Source organism: Pelecanus crispus, chromosome 1 (assembly GCF_030463565.1).
Source record: "Pelecanus crispus isolate bPelCri1 chromosome 1, bPelCri1.pri, whole genome shotgun sequence".
Classification (NCBI taxonomy): Eukaryota; Metazoa; Chordata; class Aves; order Pelecaniformes; family Pelecanidae; genus Pelecanus; species Pelecanus crispus.
In genome coordinates this window covers 25,109,510-25,128,369 of record NC_134643.1, presented here as the reverse complement: position 1 = coordinate 25,128,369, position 18,860 = coordinate 25,109,510, and the positions used below count along the sequence as shown (strand labels likewise).

The window sequence follows — 18,860 nt, the reverse complement described above, 5'->3', positions numbered from 1 at the left end:
CAGTAGTTTAATCAAAAATAGGCCATGTCAAACAAAATTTCTTTCTGTTTTAGATTAATATAAACCAGAAATGGCATATGATTATTTGACTGAGCATTATTTGATACAATGACAAATGGCATTAAAGGGGAAATAACAATGATAAAATGGTCAGTGAACTGACTCAGGTCAGAAAAAAGACAAAAATACCAAGGTGAATGGTGTTTCCCCGATATTTTTGGATCCAGAAAAGATGCCTTCTCTGGAAGACACATTTTAGTCAAAGATACTTTATTCATTCACTTGGGGACTATCATACCTTTTTGCATATCCTATTTTAAAACCGCAATACAGAAACAGGTACTTAAATACAGCTTCGGTATGGGAAAAACCACACTGCTAAATTTGAAAATAAAGAAAAATGATTGTTTTGAAAACACTCAAAGGATTCTGTAAATGGAACTCATCTGATGATTTAAAATTTTCATACCTATTACCAGTGAGTTTCAAATCTTGGCTCAAAATGAAATACATTTACATTCAGCTCGTTTTACACAAAAAAGAGGATGAAAGTACACTGAAAATCTAGGTACCCCAAAACATATAGAACAATTTGTAATTACTTTTATTGTGTGAAACACTTACAGAGAGTTGCATTTGGAACAATGAAGTTTAACAGACTGATAGAGCTTCTGGGGTTTATAAGTTCTCAGCTTTGCTCTAATTCGATACTGCTGAGGAGCCATGCTGTTCAGAATGGTTTTCAGTTCTGTGTTTTTCAAATCCTGATGATCTGTTAATACTGCAAAATAACAACACACACACACACAAAAGCCATGCATACCTATTAAACACCATAATATCTGGAATACAGGAAATAGCCATTGCAGGTATGCACTTCCCCTTAATTCCCAGCTTCTTTTCCCACTTGCAGCCTCAGTTTTATCAATACAACACGTTACTACAGTCTTTAGATAAATCACCACAGGCTGTGGGAGCATGGTGTACTTCAGGGTACAGAAATTCAACATGTAGAAAAAAAAATGGAAGAACATATAAATACACTCTATTCCTTTAAAAATGGAATAAAACCAATGTAACATTCCTAAACTTACACACTTAGAACAGGTCTTCCTACAATAAGTAAAAGATACTGTTTCAACCTTTGAGCTGATGTCCCAAAAATATTTTTGTTCTTTAGTAAAAATAAAATTCACTTTAGGGTCAAAAGGTTTCCTACCTGTAACAGATAACTGCTGACATCTCTGTAAGTGTGATTCCAGATCTAAAATCAAGAAGAATTTCCTAATTATTTTCCTTCCTTCTTTTCTTCTTTATCACGTGGGCACACGAAAACAGATGGATAGATAGGCAGATACATACACACACAAAACCAAAAGCTGAACAAAGGATGGAAATCCTAATATGTATGAAAACAATACAGCAAAAGGCAAAAGCAAAGTAAGCAGAAGACAAACATTACATATTAAGAATTAATATATTTGAGGAGAAATTAGTGTATACATTAAATAGTAATGCTCATCAAAATGAATACTTTTCAAATGTGTACTGTGAATGATACTGGTGACATAAACCGTATTCATCCCCTCATAATCTTTCTGGACAAAAGCATAAATACATTATTCTAAACCCAATATGGACTGCCTGGTCCCTCCTCTGAACCACCTCTACTACATATACACAGTGCAGTAAATATGTGCAAAATTATTTCTAAATCTGCAGTGTTATAGTCTAGACATGAAGTATTTATTTATTCTTGACTTTTGCACCCTTTTAGAAATACCCTGTGACAGTATGTTAACAATAGCTAAGTAACACAGGATTTTGAAAGCTAGAAGCAAAGACGCAGACTATGTCCAACCAGCTTGAGTTTAATTCACTTTTAGTTATTCTTATTCTGTGCTAAAAATACCCTTCAAAGAATAATATGGGATCAATACTTTTCCATGGTGCTGCGCCTTGCAACTCTGCCACTGACACAACTTTCCATCCAACAGCTTTAGAAGGGCTCCTCAGCAAGCAGCTGTTTAGTAGTGTTTTCAGTGCCTGGCTCAGAGGAATCCTCCTTTAGAGGGAGGGAGTTACGTCACTCTGCTTTATGATCTACCACAGTATGATTAAGAACACCATCGGTATTTAATAATTTATTTGCTACCTCCTATGAAAGTATTTTTGCATGTATACGAAAGGCTTTTGATGCGACAGAAGGATAGGGTAATGTCAGTTTCCAGTCTAATAATCCAAAATAATTCTCTAAGGCTTCGTATGTGAAAGTAACATTATATCCTTACAGAAGCAGTAACTGTGATCTTATCTTGACCATATATATGTTAGAAGAAAAAGCAAATCAGCTTTCAATTGCTCTTACCTGTAACATTGTTAAAAGTACCGTCCAATTCCACTGAAGACATACTTTCCATATTCTGACTGTCTGCCAGATCCACAGATTCTAAGAAACTAAAAATAAATGACTAAATACTTCACAACCTAGAGAAGTCTTTCTCATATATATATATACATACACACACACATATATAGAGGACTATACATACACTTACATGAAACCTACTGTTTATCAATACACAGGTATAATGTTCAGTCATGTATTTTCCAGCAGAGACATAAAACTAGATGGAACCAGAAGTTGCAGGAATGTAGATTAATAATGCAGATGAGACACTCCTTTCCAAATCACTTCTGGAACTTTAAACACAATATAGTGCCAAAAGAAATCTGTACTACTGGAAACAGAATTCCTGTTAAAGGAATGTGGACTTTGGTTACTTAGCCTTTCCTAAGGGGAAGAAAAGAGAGTTTATAACCTTTTGAAGAAGGGGCAGACCACTCAGGAGGACTACAAGGATGTCGTGATGTTATGCAGGGAGAAAATTAGAAGGGCCAAAGCCCAGCTAGAACTTAATCTGGCTACTGCAGTAAAAGACAACAAAAAATGTTTCTATAAATACATTAGCAACAAAAGGAGGGCTAAGGACAATCTCCATCCTTTACTGGATGTGGAGGGAAACCCAGTGACAAAGGATGGGGAAAGGCTGAGGTACTTAATGCCTTCTTTGCCTCAGTCTTTAATAGTAAGACCAGTTGAGCTGGAAGTGGTCAGTAAGACTGCTGAGCTGGAAGACAGGGAGCAGAAGGAAGCCCCCATAATCCAAGGGGAAATGGTTAGTGACCTGCTATACCACTTAGCCACTCACAAGTCTATGGGGCTGGATGGGACCCACCCAAGGGTACTGAGGGAGCTGGTGGAAGAGCTCACCAAGCCACTTTCAATCACTTAACAGCAGTCCTGGATAACCAGGGAGGACCCAGTTGACTGGAGGTTAGCAAACGTGATGCCCATCTACAAGAAGGGCCGGAAGGAGGATCTGGGGAACTACAGATCTGTCAGTCTGACCTCGGTGCTGGGTAGGGTTTATGGAGCAGATCATCCTGAGTGCCATCACACGGCACATACAGGACAACCAGGTGATCAGGCCCAGTCAGCATGGGTTTATGAAAGGCAGGTCCTGCTTGACCAACCCAATCGTCTTCTATGACAAGGTGACCCACTTAGTGGATGAGGGAAAGGCTGTGGATGTTGTCTACCTAGGCTTTAGTAAAGCCTTTGACACAATCTCCCACAGCATTCTTCTGGAGAAACTGGCTGCTCATGGCTTGGATGGGCATACTCTTCGCTGGGTAAAAACTGGTTGGGTGGCCAGGCCCAAAGAGTTGTGATGAATGGAGTTAAATCCAGTTGGCAGCTGGTCACAAGTGGTGCTCCCCAGGGCTCCGTACTGGGGCCACTCTGTTTAATATCTTTATCAATGATCTGGATGAGGGGATAGAATGCACCCTCAGTAAGTTTGCAGATGATACCAAGCTGGGCAGGAGTGTCGACCTGCTTGAGGGTAGAAAGGCTCTACAGAGGGAACTGGACAGGCTGGATCAATGGGCCGAGGCCAACTGTATGAGGTTCAACAAGGCCAAGTGCCGGGTTCTGCACCTGGGTCACAACAACCCCATGCAACGCTACAGGCTTGGGGAAGAGTGGCTGGAAAGCTGCCTGGTGGAAAAGGACCTGGGGGTGGTGTTTGACAACTGGCTGAACATGAGCCAGCAGTGTGCCCAGGAGGCCAAGAAGGCCAACAACATCCTGGCTTGTATCAGGAATAGTGTGGCCAGCAGGACTAGGGAAGTGATCATCCCCATGTACTCGGCACTGGTGAGGCCCCACCTCAAATACTGTGTTGAGTTTTGGGCCCCCCACTACAAGGAAGACATTGGGGTGCTGGAGCATGTCCAGAGAAGGGCAATGAAGCTGGTGAAGGGTCAGGAGCACAAGTCCTGTGAGGAGCGGCTGAGGGAACTTGGGCTGTTTAGTCTGGACAAAAGAAGGCTCGGGGAGACCTTATTGATCTCTACCACTACCTGAAAGGAGGTTGTAGTGAGGTGGATGTCGGTGTCTTTTCCCAAGTAACAAGTGATAGGACGAGAGGAAATGGCCACAAGTTGCACCAGGGGAGGTTTAGATTGGATATTAGGAAAAATTTCTTCACGAAAGGGTTAGCAAGCATTGGAACAAGCTGCCCAGGGAAGTGATTGAGTCACCATCGTCGGAGGTATTTGAAAGACACGTAGATATGGTGCTTAGGGACATGGTTTAGCCGTAGACTTGGCAGTGCTAGGTTAACTGTTGGGTTCTATGATCTTGAGGGTCTTTTCCAACCTAAATGATTCAATGATTCTATGATTCCTTATGTATATAATGCAGTTCAGTAAAGCAATTGTATTATATGCTTCATTTTGAACATCTTTAAATCTCACTATTTCCAAGTAACACATATGCACATGCTTAAAATGTGCTCAATTTATTCGCTTAACCATAGCTTTTATCTTTGAAAGATTATATGCACTATAAACCAGAGCAGGTATGTTAATGAGGCCAGGCCTTATTATTACAGCACTATAGAACAGAAATTTTAATCCCTACTGTATTTTAAATTTGAAAAATGAGACATTATTTACCTATCTCCCCAAATACTTACTCTTCATCTTAGTGGTGCTAAAGACATATTCTGTTCCAGAGTTTCTGTTTCTTACATATGGATACAGTTCTAAACCATACCATTGTTACATTAGCCTAGAGTTTTCCAGAATCATCTAGAAAAAACCCCTACACATGGAACTTACGCTTTTAGTTCCTTAACATCCGGGTTACTTTCTGGTAAGACTCCTATTCCTCGACCGTAACAGGTGCCACCATGAAGATGAAATTCTATATGTGAGACATCTGCATCATCACCACTTGCTTGTTTTGTATGAACACTGTAAATTCTCAGAAAACTTCCAATCTTAAAGAAAAAGAAGAAAATTTGAGAACACAAAGTTAGCTATTTACCTGGAAAATTTTAGGCCTCATAAAGCTTATTCCCTGTTTTCACTGAATCACAGAATAGCTGAAGCTGTCAGGGACTTCTGGAGATTGCCTAGTCCAACCCCTGCGCCCAAAGCAGTCAACTAGAGCAGGTTTCTTAGGGCTGTCTCCAGCTGGGTTTTGAATATTTTCAAAGATGGAGACTCCAAAACCTCTCTGGGTGACCTGTTTGTTTTGCTTTATCAGACAACATTACTGGCAGCAAAGGCTGATTCAGAACCAGTATAAGCCTTCTTACTAAATCTGATTAAGCAGACTTCAGAAGACAGATCAAACGAGCCAATATATTCCTTTCCTGAGGGCACAATTTGTCTTCTGTATTCACAACACAGCCCTCCAGAGACTGACATGCTGTGATTTGTCCATGTATGATCACACTCAGCAATTGACCTCATGTCCATCATCATGCATGGCATATTATCTGTTTACGTATACACACAAACACATCTGCTTACCCAGATTTCTTTATCATATCTTACTCTTACATTACAGACAACATCTTTTCAGCACCAGGACAAAAGGCAACATGTGTTAGAAATCTAAAGATTTTGGCACTGTTCCTAACTCTGCTAGATTTCCTCCTCAGGTACATGGAGAATATCCTTCTTGTTTTACTTAGAAGTATTTTGTGTTCTCTGAAACAGTTTTGTCAAGTTACACAACTGGACTTAGGCTAACTTATACAAGTGCCTATTAAGAAAGAAGTTAGGGAGTGCTGACCACCAAACAAATCTTTATAACTTCACTTTTATTTCAAAATACTACTCCCCATTACTGCCCCCCCCCCCCCCAAAAAAAAAAAAAGAAAACAAACCACAAACAACCAAACCCAAACCAAGGTTCTAAAGATCGATAATCTGGAGACTTAATTATATAGTTAATTTCCCTTTGATTTGTTTTAAAGGCCTTTGATTCAAATTAACGAGCACCCAAATATTTTTTAAAAGTATTATTTAAGATCCAGCTGATGGCTGGCAAGCTACACACATTCAGTAACCTGGATTTATGTCCACTCTAAGTAGGTGTCGTGGTTTAGCCCCAGCCAGCAACTAAGCACCACGCAGCCACTCGCTCACTCCCCCTACCCCGATGGGATGGGGGAGAGAATTGGAGGAGTAAGAGTGAGAAACACTCCTGGGCTGAGATAAGAACAGTTTAATAATTGAAATAAAGTAAAATAGTAATGCTAATAGTAACAGTATAATAATGATAATAATAATAATGATACACGAAGCAAGTGATGCACAATGCAATTGCTCACCACCCGCCAACCGATACCCAGACAGTTCCCCAGCAGCGATCGCTGCTCCCTGGGCACCCCCCCCCAGTTTATATACTGAGCATGACGTCATATGGTATGGAATAGCCCTTTGGTCAGTTTGGATCAACTATTCTGGCTGTGCCCCCTCCCAGTTTCTTGTGCGCCTGGCAGAGCATAGGAAGCTGAAAAAGTCCTTGACTAGCATAAGCAGTACTTAGCAACAACTAAAAACATCAGCGTGTTATCAACATTCTTCTCCTACTAAATCCAAAACACAGCACTATGCCTGCTGCTAGGAAGAAAATTAACTCTATCCCAGCCGAAACCAGGACAGTAGGGCTAAGTAAATATCCCTATATAAATGATAAATTATTTTAAATTTACTTCAATTAACATTAATATTACAGCAGCCAGTCTGTTAAGTCTTATTTCAGCTTCAGCTCCTGCTTTACCCAGTAGAAACCTAAAAAGTATTCCTATTAGACTGGACTGGTCTTAGTAGGACACTTATAAAGGTATGTATATATGCATAAAAGCAGATAGAGCAGCATCTTGATTCTGGAATCCTCTTCTGTATCAAGGAACAGACTATGAGTATATAAAGCTGGTATCAAACTGCTCTTTTAAACAATAATGACACATGAAAAAGCCAGCATATTTTAAAATTCAGGCACCAGGGACATAAAAAGTGCACTTCAGCCCACACCTATTTTGCTTCTGGCATGGAGCTCTTGTAAGAGTTTTAATTGATCTGCACCATTAGGGGGCTGCTCATTTTGTTCATTCAAAGCGTATCAACAGGACAGCTTGTGCATTTAGATGGCAGGTAAGAGGTTTATCTGGAGGCTGTTTTTTCTTTCCAGATGCTAAATTTCACTTAATTATGTTGAATATCCAAAAATGCAAAGGACAGTCATATTACAAAAATAATCTAATGACTATGACAAATGCTTTTGGAGAAAGTTTTTTTTTTTTTTTTTAAAGTTCTTAGCTAAGTTCTGCTTATCAAATAACCTTATGTCAATATAATAGTGCCAATCTATGAAGTTTTTTTTCCCCCCAAGAGTAATTTGCATATAAGCAGGAGAAAGTCAATTATAATTGAAGAATTTCTTTCTTCCAAAAACAATATATGAAAAAACTAAGTATTTTCTATATATACAAACATAAAAACATTAAACATCGGAGAGGAGAGCCCAGAAGCCAAGAATACAAAATGTTGGTTTTGCTTTCTAAACTTGTGTGCTGAAATTCATGCAAAAGTCAATCAAATTACATGTTTTAGTGCAAAGCTCAACTTTGCAAGATTTATGTTCACTATAAAAATCTACCTTCCTATATATGCATTTTATTAGATCCCTTTTCTGAAAATGTTATTATTCTATATATTTTAATATTTAATAAAGCGATGCATCATAATCAGCATTGCCAAATATTGAAAAAGGTCTGGAAGGTTATGAACGTCAACATAGATCACCAGATCTGACTGGGCAAGACAGAGTGCAATTTCCGTAAATTCCTTTGGGAGGCAGCATTGCTTACTGTTAACAGTGGCGAGCAAATGTGGGTGTCACAGCTAAAATGTTACTGTATTACTGTTGTTTACAGAGTGCCTGCAAACCGAGCACACTTTATATATTTGACTGAGAAGAAATTATAATCTACATTAATGTAAACACCATGATTTACATAGCCGTCACTAAAATCTAGTGCAAAACCAACTCCTTACTTGACTTTATAGCAGTGCTGTTCATGAACTACCTACCTCATTTAGAGCAAGTTCATTTAAAATTAAATTAAAGCAATAAGAACACATTTCTTGCAGTAATATAAAACATACTAATACCCTACTTGCAGTCTAATTCAAATATGACTATTAAAAAAAACCCCATATTAAGGACTAATAAGAATTAAATTGAAGAAGTCACATATGCAGTTCCCTGTAACTAGCCAACTGCACCAACTTTTTAGCGTAGCAAATTCTCGTAATTCTTTCAAAACATACAGGGTTGTGTTCACATCTAAGACACTGATGAATTTGGAACAGTCATTTATCATGGCAGTTAAATGTTCGCGTTTGGCCAGAAAGAAACTCATGACAAGAGGCTGTCTTTATCTACAGGAATCACTTAACAAAATCATCTGTACTAATTTTTATGCCTATTTGATGGCTAATGACATTCAATGAGACTGCCATCATTTTATCATATCAACAGTCTAATTTTACTGAGTAAATTGTGCACAACTTTTTGCAAATGAGAGGAAACATATACACAGCATTTGGGCATGGTCCTTTGCAATAAAAAATACCAACTTAAATCCATTAAAGGGTTTGGAGGACTTGGGGGTGGGATGGGGAAGTGTTGCGATTTGGGCTTTTTTTCCTTTTTAATGAGTACAAAGACAGAATTGGGGAAAATATCACAGCGAGGTCAAAGCAATGCTACCCAGGCCTGAAAAATACGAAGCTACGTATTACAGCCATGTTAACTCAGTTAAGTTGCAGGTTGGAAATGTGACTCACACACTAGAACAGCAAGCAAGACTTCTTAGTACAAACTACTATCAAAAAAGACATGACATTGTATACAGTGGGAGGAACAGCTGAAGATACTCAAATTCTGCGTCTGAAGATACAGAACATGAAGTAAATACCGTGAAACTACGGACTAGGACTTGTATGCACACTCAAGGTTAACTGTTTTAATTGTAATATCCAGAAAACACATGGCAATGCAAAATTGATGGTATCAAGCCATAAGAGGAATGCACAGTACCACATATTCCATGAATGACAATACATAAGGAAATCTCCAACCAGCTGTGGACAGCTGGACCTCTACTGTGCACTGACTAACCACTGATGCTCACTCATCTTGACACTTACCATATCTAGCAAAATGCCCCAGATGGAGAAACCCATGCCACAGACCTATTCCCAAGTTGTATGGCAAGGTCAGTGAATCCTGAGACCCTCTGGAAAAACTGGAATAAGAAAGGCTGAAGAATAATGAACTACAACCTATGGGGAGCAACTGTACTCCAGACAGTTAGTTGCAGGCTGGGGTTCCTAGAGTAATGAGAAAGCCTCATGCACCCCCGGTAGCCAGAGGAAGAGGGAAATTCAGAAGAAAGCAGGGAACACCATTGTCTTTGCCTAGTTGTGGCTCTTGCTTGTGTCTTTATGCCCCAGGAAATAATCTACTTCAGAGATGAGGTTTCTGAAAATTCTGTTCATGTTCCACTAAAGCAGCAAATGTTGAAAAGCCACAATCTTACCCAGCAGGAAAGGGAGGCCAGTAAATATAGAGGACAAAAAGTCTACTTACGGTATCAACTGTATCGTATCTTCAATATTACTAAAGTTCTCTCCCTTGAAAATTGTACATATTATTTGACTGTCTCGGAAAATGGGATAAAATGCTCCTATCTTCAGTGTTCTCTTGACAGACAATCCAAACAAGGAGCTTTTAACAAACTCTTGCAGCAATATCCCCGACACTATGCTCCAAGATTTGCTAAAAATTCACTGTAATACATTACCCACTTTCTCTAGACTGTAGTGCTTACTCAGAGCTTTCTTGTCTGAATATGTGCCTACAGATACAATTTTAAAATAAGAACAAATATTTCAAGTTTTTTTTTAATCTGCCCCTCTTGGTATCAACGCTGAGTAAAACAGATTGTTCCTATGTAAAACATCATTTCAGAGCTGCAACTGTCATTGCAAATGGTACATGACAACATGGGAGAGTGTAACCTAACAATTCTATAACAATTTACATTAAAAAAGGCAATTCTAAGCTACTGTCAAATGCAGAAGAGATGGCTAAAAAATAGTGCACTTCTATTGTTTCTGAAACAATAAACTGGTAAAACATATAGTACAGTTTCTGTCCACATGCAGGAAGGTGCATGTGCATACACTAAACACTCTCCAGCTTTATACTTCTACATAAATGATTTTTCTTAAAAAAAAATCTTTGCATAACAAGACCCTGAACTAAATAAAACACTATACAGATTAATATAGAGCATTTCAATTATACTTTCTTATAATATGACACGATTTCCACTAGTATTTAAAAACAATCCTTTTATTAAGTCTTCCATTTTAGGAAGAGTCCCCAAAAATTTTATTATCTTTAGTTTATTCTGTAAAATAAAATTAATTGCACACATCGCAACCTGAGCTTAATAAATCTTCCTGAAGTTTAACTGTTAGGATATCAACACTTTTTCTTCAATAACTCCACTAAGACAATCCACCAAAAAGCAGTGTTTAAAAATGATCTAACTTAAAACTTCTACAGCCTGCATGAGTGAAACTACTGCAACTTTGGACATAGCCAGAAGGAGGAAGACAGCCTGTGCTGCTCAGCAGGTCAAACCAGGTTTCTTAACAGTTTCCCTTGACATTAGAGCTTCTGCTACACAGCGCAGTATCCAGCAAAGGCACAGATACTTTAGAGATAAGAAAGAAAGTTTATAGGAAGGAAAAAGATTGAGAGAGCTGATGAAGACATCCTACGTACCACATATTCAATAGTAATTCCTGAATATAAATGGGAGAGAGTAATAAAGGGAGTATCATGAGCTACTCAAGAAAACAGGTTTTATTAGTATTAAAATATTTTTCCCTTAATTTTTGAAACATATCGCTTCACTGGAACATCAGCAGTTATTTATATCAATAGATTACACCAGTTAGCAACAGAAAAATTCTGGAAGAGAACCTGTAAGTAATGAAATACTTCTGTAGTTTTGTTATAAATTCTTACACAAAGGCAAGTTATTTTGCTATTTGTCATTTACTTATGAACAGGCATAAATATATCAAATTGATTTTATATCTGCTGATAGCCCCAGACTAACAAATAACTATCACTCACCTTTATTTTTTGGTAACCACTTTCTTAAAAATTATGCTTGGGTATAGAGGGCAAGGCATAAAATGAAAGATGTATTCTTTGCTAATTTACTGTATTCAGAAGCAAGATGGCAGTATTGCTGAAGATCAAATGTTTAATTATGTTGTTGCTTTCTCTATCTAAGCATAATCAACATTACTGACCCACTAAATGAAGATTGCACTGCAAATTGCAGAAGTTTATAGAACAGAAAATCTTTTATTGACTTTAGAATTACAGGCCTATAATGGGACTACAAGTTCAACCGCACTTTATCTCATTTAAAAAATAATTCTAAAGCACAGAATACATTTTCTGAGTGCATTACTTGCACAGGATTATATATGATATTACAGGGTCTGGAAAGAACTGCTTAATTGGAAGAATTTTTTGCATGGCAATTTTAGGGTAATGAGGCTGTTTTACACATGTTGAAGGAGGTTTGCATCCAAATAGAAGGTATGGAAAATACAGTGAAAGATAAAGAGGAAAGTTTGAAACTAATTAACAGCAGAACTGAACTGATACATTCTCTGAAGTGAGTTCCAAGCAGAAAATAGGCCACAAAATGAGAGTTAGAAATACCAAACTCTGCATTACCTTAAGTGATTTTGCCAGTTGTACGTGGTTATCATAGACCAGAATGTCCACTGTTAGATTCCGCAGCTGATGAAGAAGAACTTTTTCTCCTTCCAGGTCTCTTGCTTCCACAGGCACCTTCCATGTTGGATAGGGACATTTTGTGCCATCCCATACCTGCAATGCAAATGAACTACTTCAATACGCTCAGAATAGTTTAGATTAAGATTTTAAATAACTTTTATTTTTTTAACAAATGTGTTGTTTGATTAAAAATTGGTAACAATAAGAAATCTTAATTGGAGTCTCAATCTGAAAGTCCTTAAATTACTTAAATTATACTTTACAGCTATTTTTTTATTATTATTCCTTACACAGTATAACATAACCTCTATACAGAATATGATCAAGTGTTAAGATCTGGGATTTTTTAATATTAAAAAAAAAAACCAAAACAAACAGCTCTAGCAAAAACCTCAACTGTTTATCCAGCAGTTACAACTATTGGAATTCACCATACACACAACTGTCTATTTAGTATTTTAATCCTTTTTTTTTTTACCCACTTCAGCTACTGTATGTGAAGACTGAGTACACAGCATATACTCCCTTAATTACTGATCTCCTACACCAATAATATACTGCTAGTTATCCAGAACATATTAGAAAAACATCAGTATTTAACACATACATAATAAGGAGGATTCTAAAAATTGTTTGCCTAAAGCTAAGCTCTTGATACACTTAAGTATTGAAATATCAATAAAGTTATTTTTGAGCTATCAAAGTTATTGTGAAAAAGTAAGATTACCAACAGACTTAGCACTTTGGAATCAAAATCTTACTACTTAAATCAAACATTAATATTTCAGTGATAGGTGCTTATGATATATTCTGTAAACTATGGTTTCCTGAGTTCCTGAAGACATAATCTTCTCAAAGACAAGAGAAATAATGGTCTGAAATACTGGCATAGAAAAAGAAAAATCTAGAGGCATTTGGACTGTAAGACTGAAATATTGTATTTCATAAGATTTCATGCATATAGGTTCAACAGAAGCTAATTTTCAGACAGCTTGTGATACCAAGGCATTTTGTCCCATGAGTTAGGCACTGGAGACGGGGAGAAAAAAAAGACACCAAAGCTTAATTTTTAAAGGGTTTCTACCCCTTATGCTTAACTGCTGTGGATCAAAGGACCCACAGGAAAAGATCTAAGAATCAGCGAAGCCATATGTAAATACACTGGGAATAACTCACGGTTGAAATACTCATCCCAAATCAAGAGATAAAAGGGGAAACTGTTCACAGTGAAAATGACCCAAAACATCAAATTAATGTTCCCAAATAAGAGTGTATTCTGAAGGACCCAGATAATGATGTGGTACATGCTGCCACAGATTAAAAAAAAAAGCCTATTACTTTCTGATCCTGTACCATGAAATACTTAAAGACATCTTTGAAAGAGAGGCTGCCCATTGCTTGAATTATCAAACATTTTCCAGAACTGAGCTTGAGAAACACAGATTTAGTACATATACATTATGAATTTTAGTCACTTTGACAAAATAAAGAACCTCAAGATTGTCAAGTTTCCCATTACTTTTCAACTGGCTTTACTTGGGGCTCTTTGATAGTTCTATACTTAAAAGATGGATCTGACATATGGATTGAAATAACCTGAATGCTCCTGATGACTACTTAGCTTTAAAATGTCCTTCACCAGAGGAACTAATGGGGCTAGTGTCAGGGCATCTTTTGGAGGAATTTGTAAGCCAGTAAGCTTTCTTTACAATTAAAAAAAAAAAAATCATTGGAAAAGTAGTTGGTTTTTGGTTTTTACTTGCACAAATATGAAAACAGATCAAGCTTTCTACCTCAGGAGCTTGCCAGCTTCACTGTACTCAAATTATGGATGAAAACACAGAAGCCCTGGTTTCAAAAAACAACACTGGTCTAAAAACCAACACTGATTAAACTAATTCTGGATAAGAAACAGCAAATGATTCCATTACTAGCTGTGAACAGACTGGAGCTAAGGAATAGTTAGTGACAACCTTTGATCACCATGGTCAGCAAAACACTGAAATGGGAGAGACGCAATGAAACCTGTTTCTCACTTTAGCAGAGTATGCTAATTGCATAACATAGCTTAAAGGAGACAATTTAACTGACAGACAGAAGGAAAGAAAAGAATAGTAAAACTCTCATGAAAGGCATGAATGACAGAATAATTTCTAGTGTGAGTTTTTTTTTTAGTCTCCATCAATTTGAATAACAAGATTGTCAGAAAAATGTAGAGCACTAAGAAGTTAGCGATACTGTCTGTAATGCCATGTCAGCCTCAAGTGCTGAGCATATCCCAATTAGTTTATCAAGCGTAATATTTAAAGTTATGCTATGGGTGATGCACAAAATCACTGAAATTCATTTTAGTAGTCTTTGAAGCAATCCCCACTAGTTACAGGAGCTCAATGCTTAAAATAATATTTTATAGTATAATCAACCATTAATATAACTGATATACTTGGAAAGACATGATAAATTTAAATCATTATTATAAAATGTATAACCAAAATAATATAATAATAACATTTCATGATCACTCCATTTGACCTGGTATTGAATTTTTTTTGTTTAGTGAATCAACAAAATAATCAGAGATCTGTCTACAATTTTTTAAAAAGACTTCTATCACGACCAACATTTGATATGAGAAAGGGATTTTGCCATACTTGAAAAATGGAGGAAATTAGCAACAGCATACCAATGTTAATACACCATTTTTAAGCTTGTCTGATTGGAGTGGTTCATACTGAGTTGGAGCAGTTCATATTGAGTGAACTCAACAGGCAAGTGCAGGTCAACCAGGGGATCAGGCCCAGCCAGCATGGGTTCATGAAAGGCAGGTCCTGCTTGACCAACCCGATCGTCTTCTATGACAAGGTGACCCACCTGGTAGATGATGGAAAGGCTGTGGGTTTCATTTACCTGGACTTTAGCAAAGCCTTTGACACAATCTCCCATAACATTCTCCTTGGGAAGCTGGCAGCTCATGGCTTGGATGGGCATACTCTTCGCTGGGTAAAAAACTGGCTGGATGGCTGGGCCCAAAGAGTTGTGGTGAATGGAGTTAAATCCAGTTGGCAGCTGGTCACAAGTGGTGCTCCCCAGGGCTCCATACTGGGGCCACTCTGTTTAATATCTTTATCAATGATCTGGATGAGGGGATTGAGTGCACCCTCAGTAAGTTTGCAGATGACACCAAGTTGGGTGGCAGTGTCGATCTGCTGGAGGGTATGATGGCCCTGCAGAGGGACCTGGACAGGCTGGATCGATGGGCCAAGGCCAACTGTATGAGGTTGAACAAGGCCAAGTGCCAGGTTCTGCACTGTGGTCACAACAACCCCATGCAATGCTACAGGCTTGGGGAAGAGTGGCTGGAAAGCTGCCTGGCGGAAAAGGACCTGGGGGTGTTGGTAGACAGCCGGCTGAATAACGAGCCAGCAGTGTGCCCAGGTGGCCAAGAAGGCCAACAACATCCTGGCTTGTATCAGGAATAGCGTGGCCAGCAGGAGCAGGGAGGTGATTGTCCCCCTGTACTCGGCACTGGTGAGGCTGCACCTGGAATACTGTGTCCAGTTTTGGGTCCCTCAATACAAGAAAGACATTGAGGTGCTGGAGCGTGTCCAGAGAAGGGCACCAAGGCTGGTGAAGGGTCTGGAGCACAGGCCTTATGAGGAGCGGCTGAGGGAACTGGGGTTGTTTAGCCTAGAGAAGAGGAGGCTGAGGGGAGACCTTATCACTCTCTACAACTACCTGAAAGGAGGTTGTAGTGAGGTGGGTGTTGGTTTCTTCTAACACGTAGTTAGCGATAGGATGAAAGGAAATGGGCTTAAGCTGCGCCAGGGGAGGTTTAGGTTGGAAATTAGGAAAAAATTCTTTATGGAAAGGGTTGTCAAGCATTGGAACAGGTTGCCCAGAGAGGTGGTGGAGTCCCCATCCCTGGAAGTGTTCAAAAAACGGGTAGATGTGGCACTTCGGGACATGGTTTAGTCTAGTCTACCCTTAATTGGTTTAGTGTGGACTTGGTAATGTTAGGTTAATGGTTGGACTGGATGATCTTAAAGGTCTTTTCCAACCTAAACAATTCTATGATTCTATGATGTATTTTAATACAGATTTAAGTATTTAATACTACTAAAAAAAATATACTGTCAAAGGAATTACATATCAGAAAAACTGATCTACTGTTATTTGATTTCAAACTTTTACCTTTCTAAGTCTATCTTAAGTTCCATCCTCAAGTCATTATCTTTACTATACAGAACTGACAAAATCAACTTCAGATCTTACAACACAAAGAAGAGTGTAAAGAAATAATAATAATTTAAGAGAGCACTTGTCTCTGTCCTTGCAAAGGGTCCTTTAATGCTGAACATATACTTATTAACGAACAACTTAATTACAGTCCACAAAGTTCTGAAATTTTACTGGGTCTCATTTGACATCTACTTCACAAAGGATAATTAAATGGAAATATTTGTAACAGCTGCAAAGCATATTATAGAATGATACTTATGTTTTGTTTCTGTGTAGTACATGCATTGTTCTGCACGAGAAAAATCTTTGGTGCTTTAATGTAAGATGTTTCTAAAAATGTTGTAAAAATACAGCTTAATAAAGTAGAACCAATAAATAATTTTATGAAGTCATAAAATGGAAAATAACAGGCTGTTCATCACTCACATTTTAAGAATCAACTTAAAAAAGAAAAAAGGAAATACAGAGGAGTTTCAGAATAACACCAGACTGATACATGTGGAGCTAAAACCAGGAAAATTATGCAGACCTCCTTTTTATTTAGCTGACATTAAGGATCACCCTTGGAAAGTATTCTCCTGTTGTGTGGCACTTCTCATTTTATACTTTCAGTGAGCACTCAAAGCACTTATATATAGCTAAAAGAAGCTACCTAAAATCCATCAAGGTAGGTAACATAATCAATTAATTAATTTTCTAGATTGTGCTACTTACTGCATTAATTCTATCCAGCAGATCCAGAAAAATGAGCAGTAATTGCTTCTAATTAAAAACAAGGTTCAAATTTAAAACTAATAATAGTTTTCAACTTTGAGAAATCTTGCTACATTTATCTACACGTTTGTGAAACGATGATCCATACCAATGCCATCTTACAAAACCTCTCTAAAGAAATAAATCAGGTGAACAACTTTAAAGAGAACTGGAATTTCTGTTTTGTTTTCCTAGAAATAAAATGGTCAAGGATCATAAATTTGCTTAACCTTGAAATATTTATCTTCATAACATTATTTAAATCAATGAATACGTCTGTTTTATCAAAAACTGAATCATAATGTCTTAATAAATAAAGCTAACAAATTATTTTAAAAAAATAAATCTACCTTTAGAAGAAAAGAAGTTCCATCCACTTTTGCTTTTCCTACCAGCTGGCAAGTGAGATTAAAGAACAGCATTGGCTGAACACCAGACAATTTTGCTGCTGGTCCAGAGATGGAGAGATTACTGGCTGCCCAAAGACGTAATTCTTCTATTGTTTTCTGTTCTTCATCCATGAAAGTGTACACTTTGCTAGAGGTTCGAGGAACTACTGGCGCTCCTACAGTTCCATCAAATGTCAAGGATGCAAATCCCATACTGGTAATTCCCTGCATCTGTCCATTGTATTCCCTGATCTGTAACAAAATATGAAGAAAAAAAAAAAAAACAAACTGGTTGCACTGCATTGAAATATACATACATTTCTCTTTTATCACGTGCATGAAGAAAGGACTATTGATAATTTTTCTTCCTGGTACTATCAGGAGAATGGAGTCAAAATCAAAACAAAACAAGGAAATTAACATTAACAAGAAAACAAAGTGAATAAGCAGAAAATACAATCTAACACAAAAAAAATTTTTTAAAGAGGCCAACTAATACCTATCTGTAAATACACAGCATCAGTGTGGAGTATTTTATTCACAAATTTCAAAATGTTTGTGTGGGGAAAACATCAGGGTTGCTTTTACAGATGGGGAAACTGAGGTGTAAGAGAAATTAATTTTTAGGGGTCACACAAGCAGAGCGACGGTGGAACAAAGTTATTATGGATTCCTGCTTTCTGCCTCTCACAATAGCCCGATTTCCTGATATCATGGAACTGAAAAAGAAAATATCAGTTCTAGGAGCTATTTTTCTTTTTCTGTAAAGCAAACAGTGACCAGCTTTCATCCCTTGAATTATGAATACAGCTTTCACAATTACTCTTATGTCTACTGCCCTGCACATGGCAGGTCCTCTGTATCCTGCTGATTTAGCTGTGTATCTGCTACCACATAAAACACAGTGTTCAGTCTGAAGCATTCCTTCAAGGATCTAGTCTAGTCTTCGTGTTCCCTGCACTTTATATATATCAAAGCACTGCATGACTCATTATCCAGAAATCTCAAACTGTCTGTTTTGATCCAGCCCTTTTTAATTAAAATTTGCTTACTGAAAAAGTAACAAGACATCTGAATATAGCATTTGAGACAATCTAGTTTAGGATTCCCAGTGCTCAATTTTCAAATGGTTGATAATCCTACTGATTTAAAAGTGCAGAATCTGGAAGATGTGACAGAAGTTCTAAACAGCAACATTCTTTACCAAAACA

At 37.6% G+C, this 18,860-nt stretch overlaps 1 protein-coding gene across 2 annotated transcripts in view; it reads right to left on the bottom strand.

The window, feature by feature from the left end:
* Window positions 1-18,860, bottom strand: part of POT1 (protection of telomeres 1) — a 74,713-nt gene that overhangs the window by 15,843 nt on the left and 40,010 nt on the right. For both annotated transcript variants that reach the window (XM_075710929.1, XM_075710921.1), the window contains 6 exons: window positions 17,611-17,901; window positions 12,206-12,361; window positions 5,191-5,351; window positions 2,369-2,457; window positions 1,220-1,264; window positions 625-781 (listed from right to left, as the gene is read on the bottom strand). In XM_075710929.1, coding sequence (XP_075567044.1) covers window positions 625-781; window positions 1,220-1,264; window positions 2,369-2,457; window positions 5,191-5,351; window positions 12,206-12,361; window positions 17,611-17,901 — 899 coding nt within the window. The remainder of the gene's footprint in view (window positions 1-624; window positions 782-1,219; window positions 1,265-2,368; window positions 2,458-5,190; window positions 5,352-12,205; window positions 12,362-17,610; window positions 17,902-18,860) is intronic.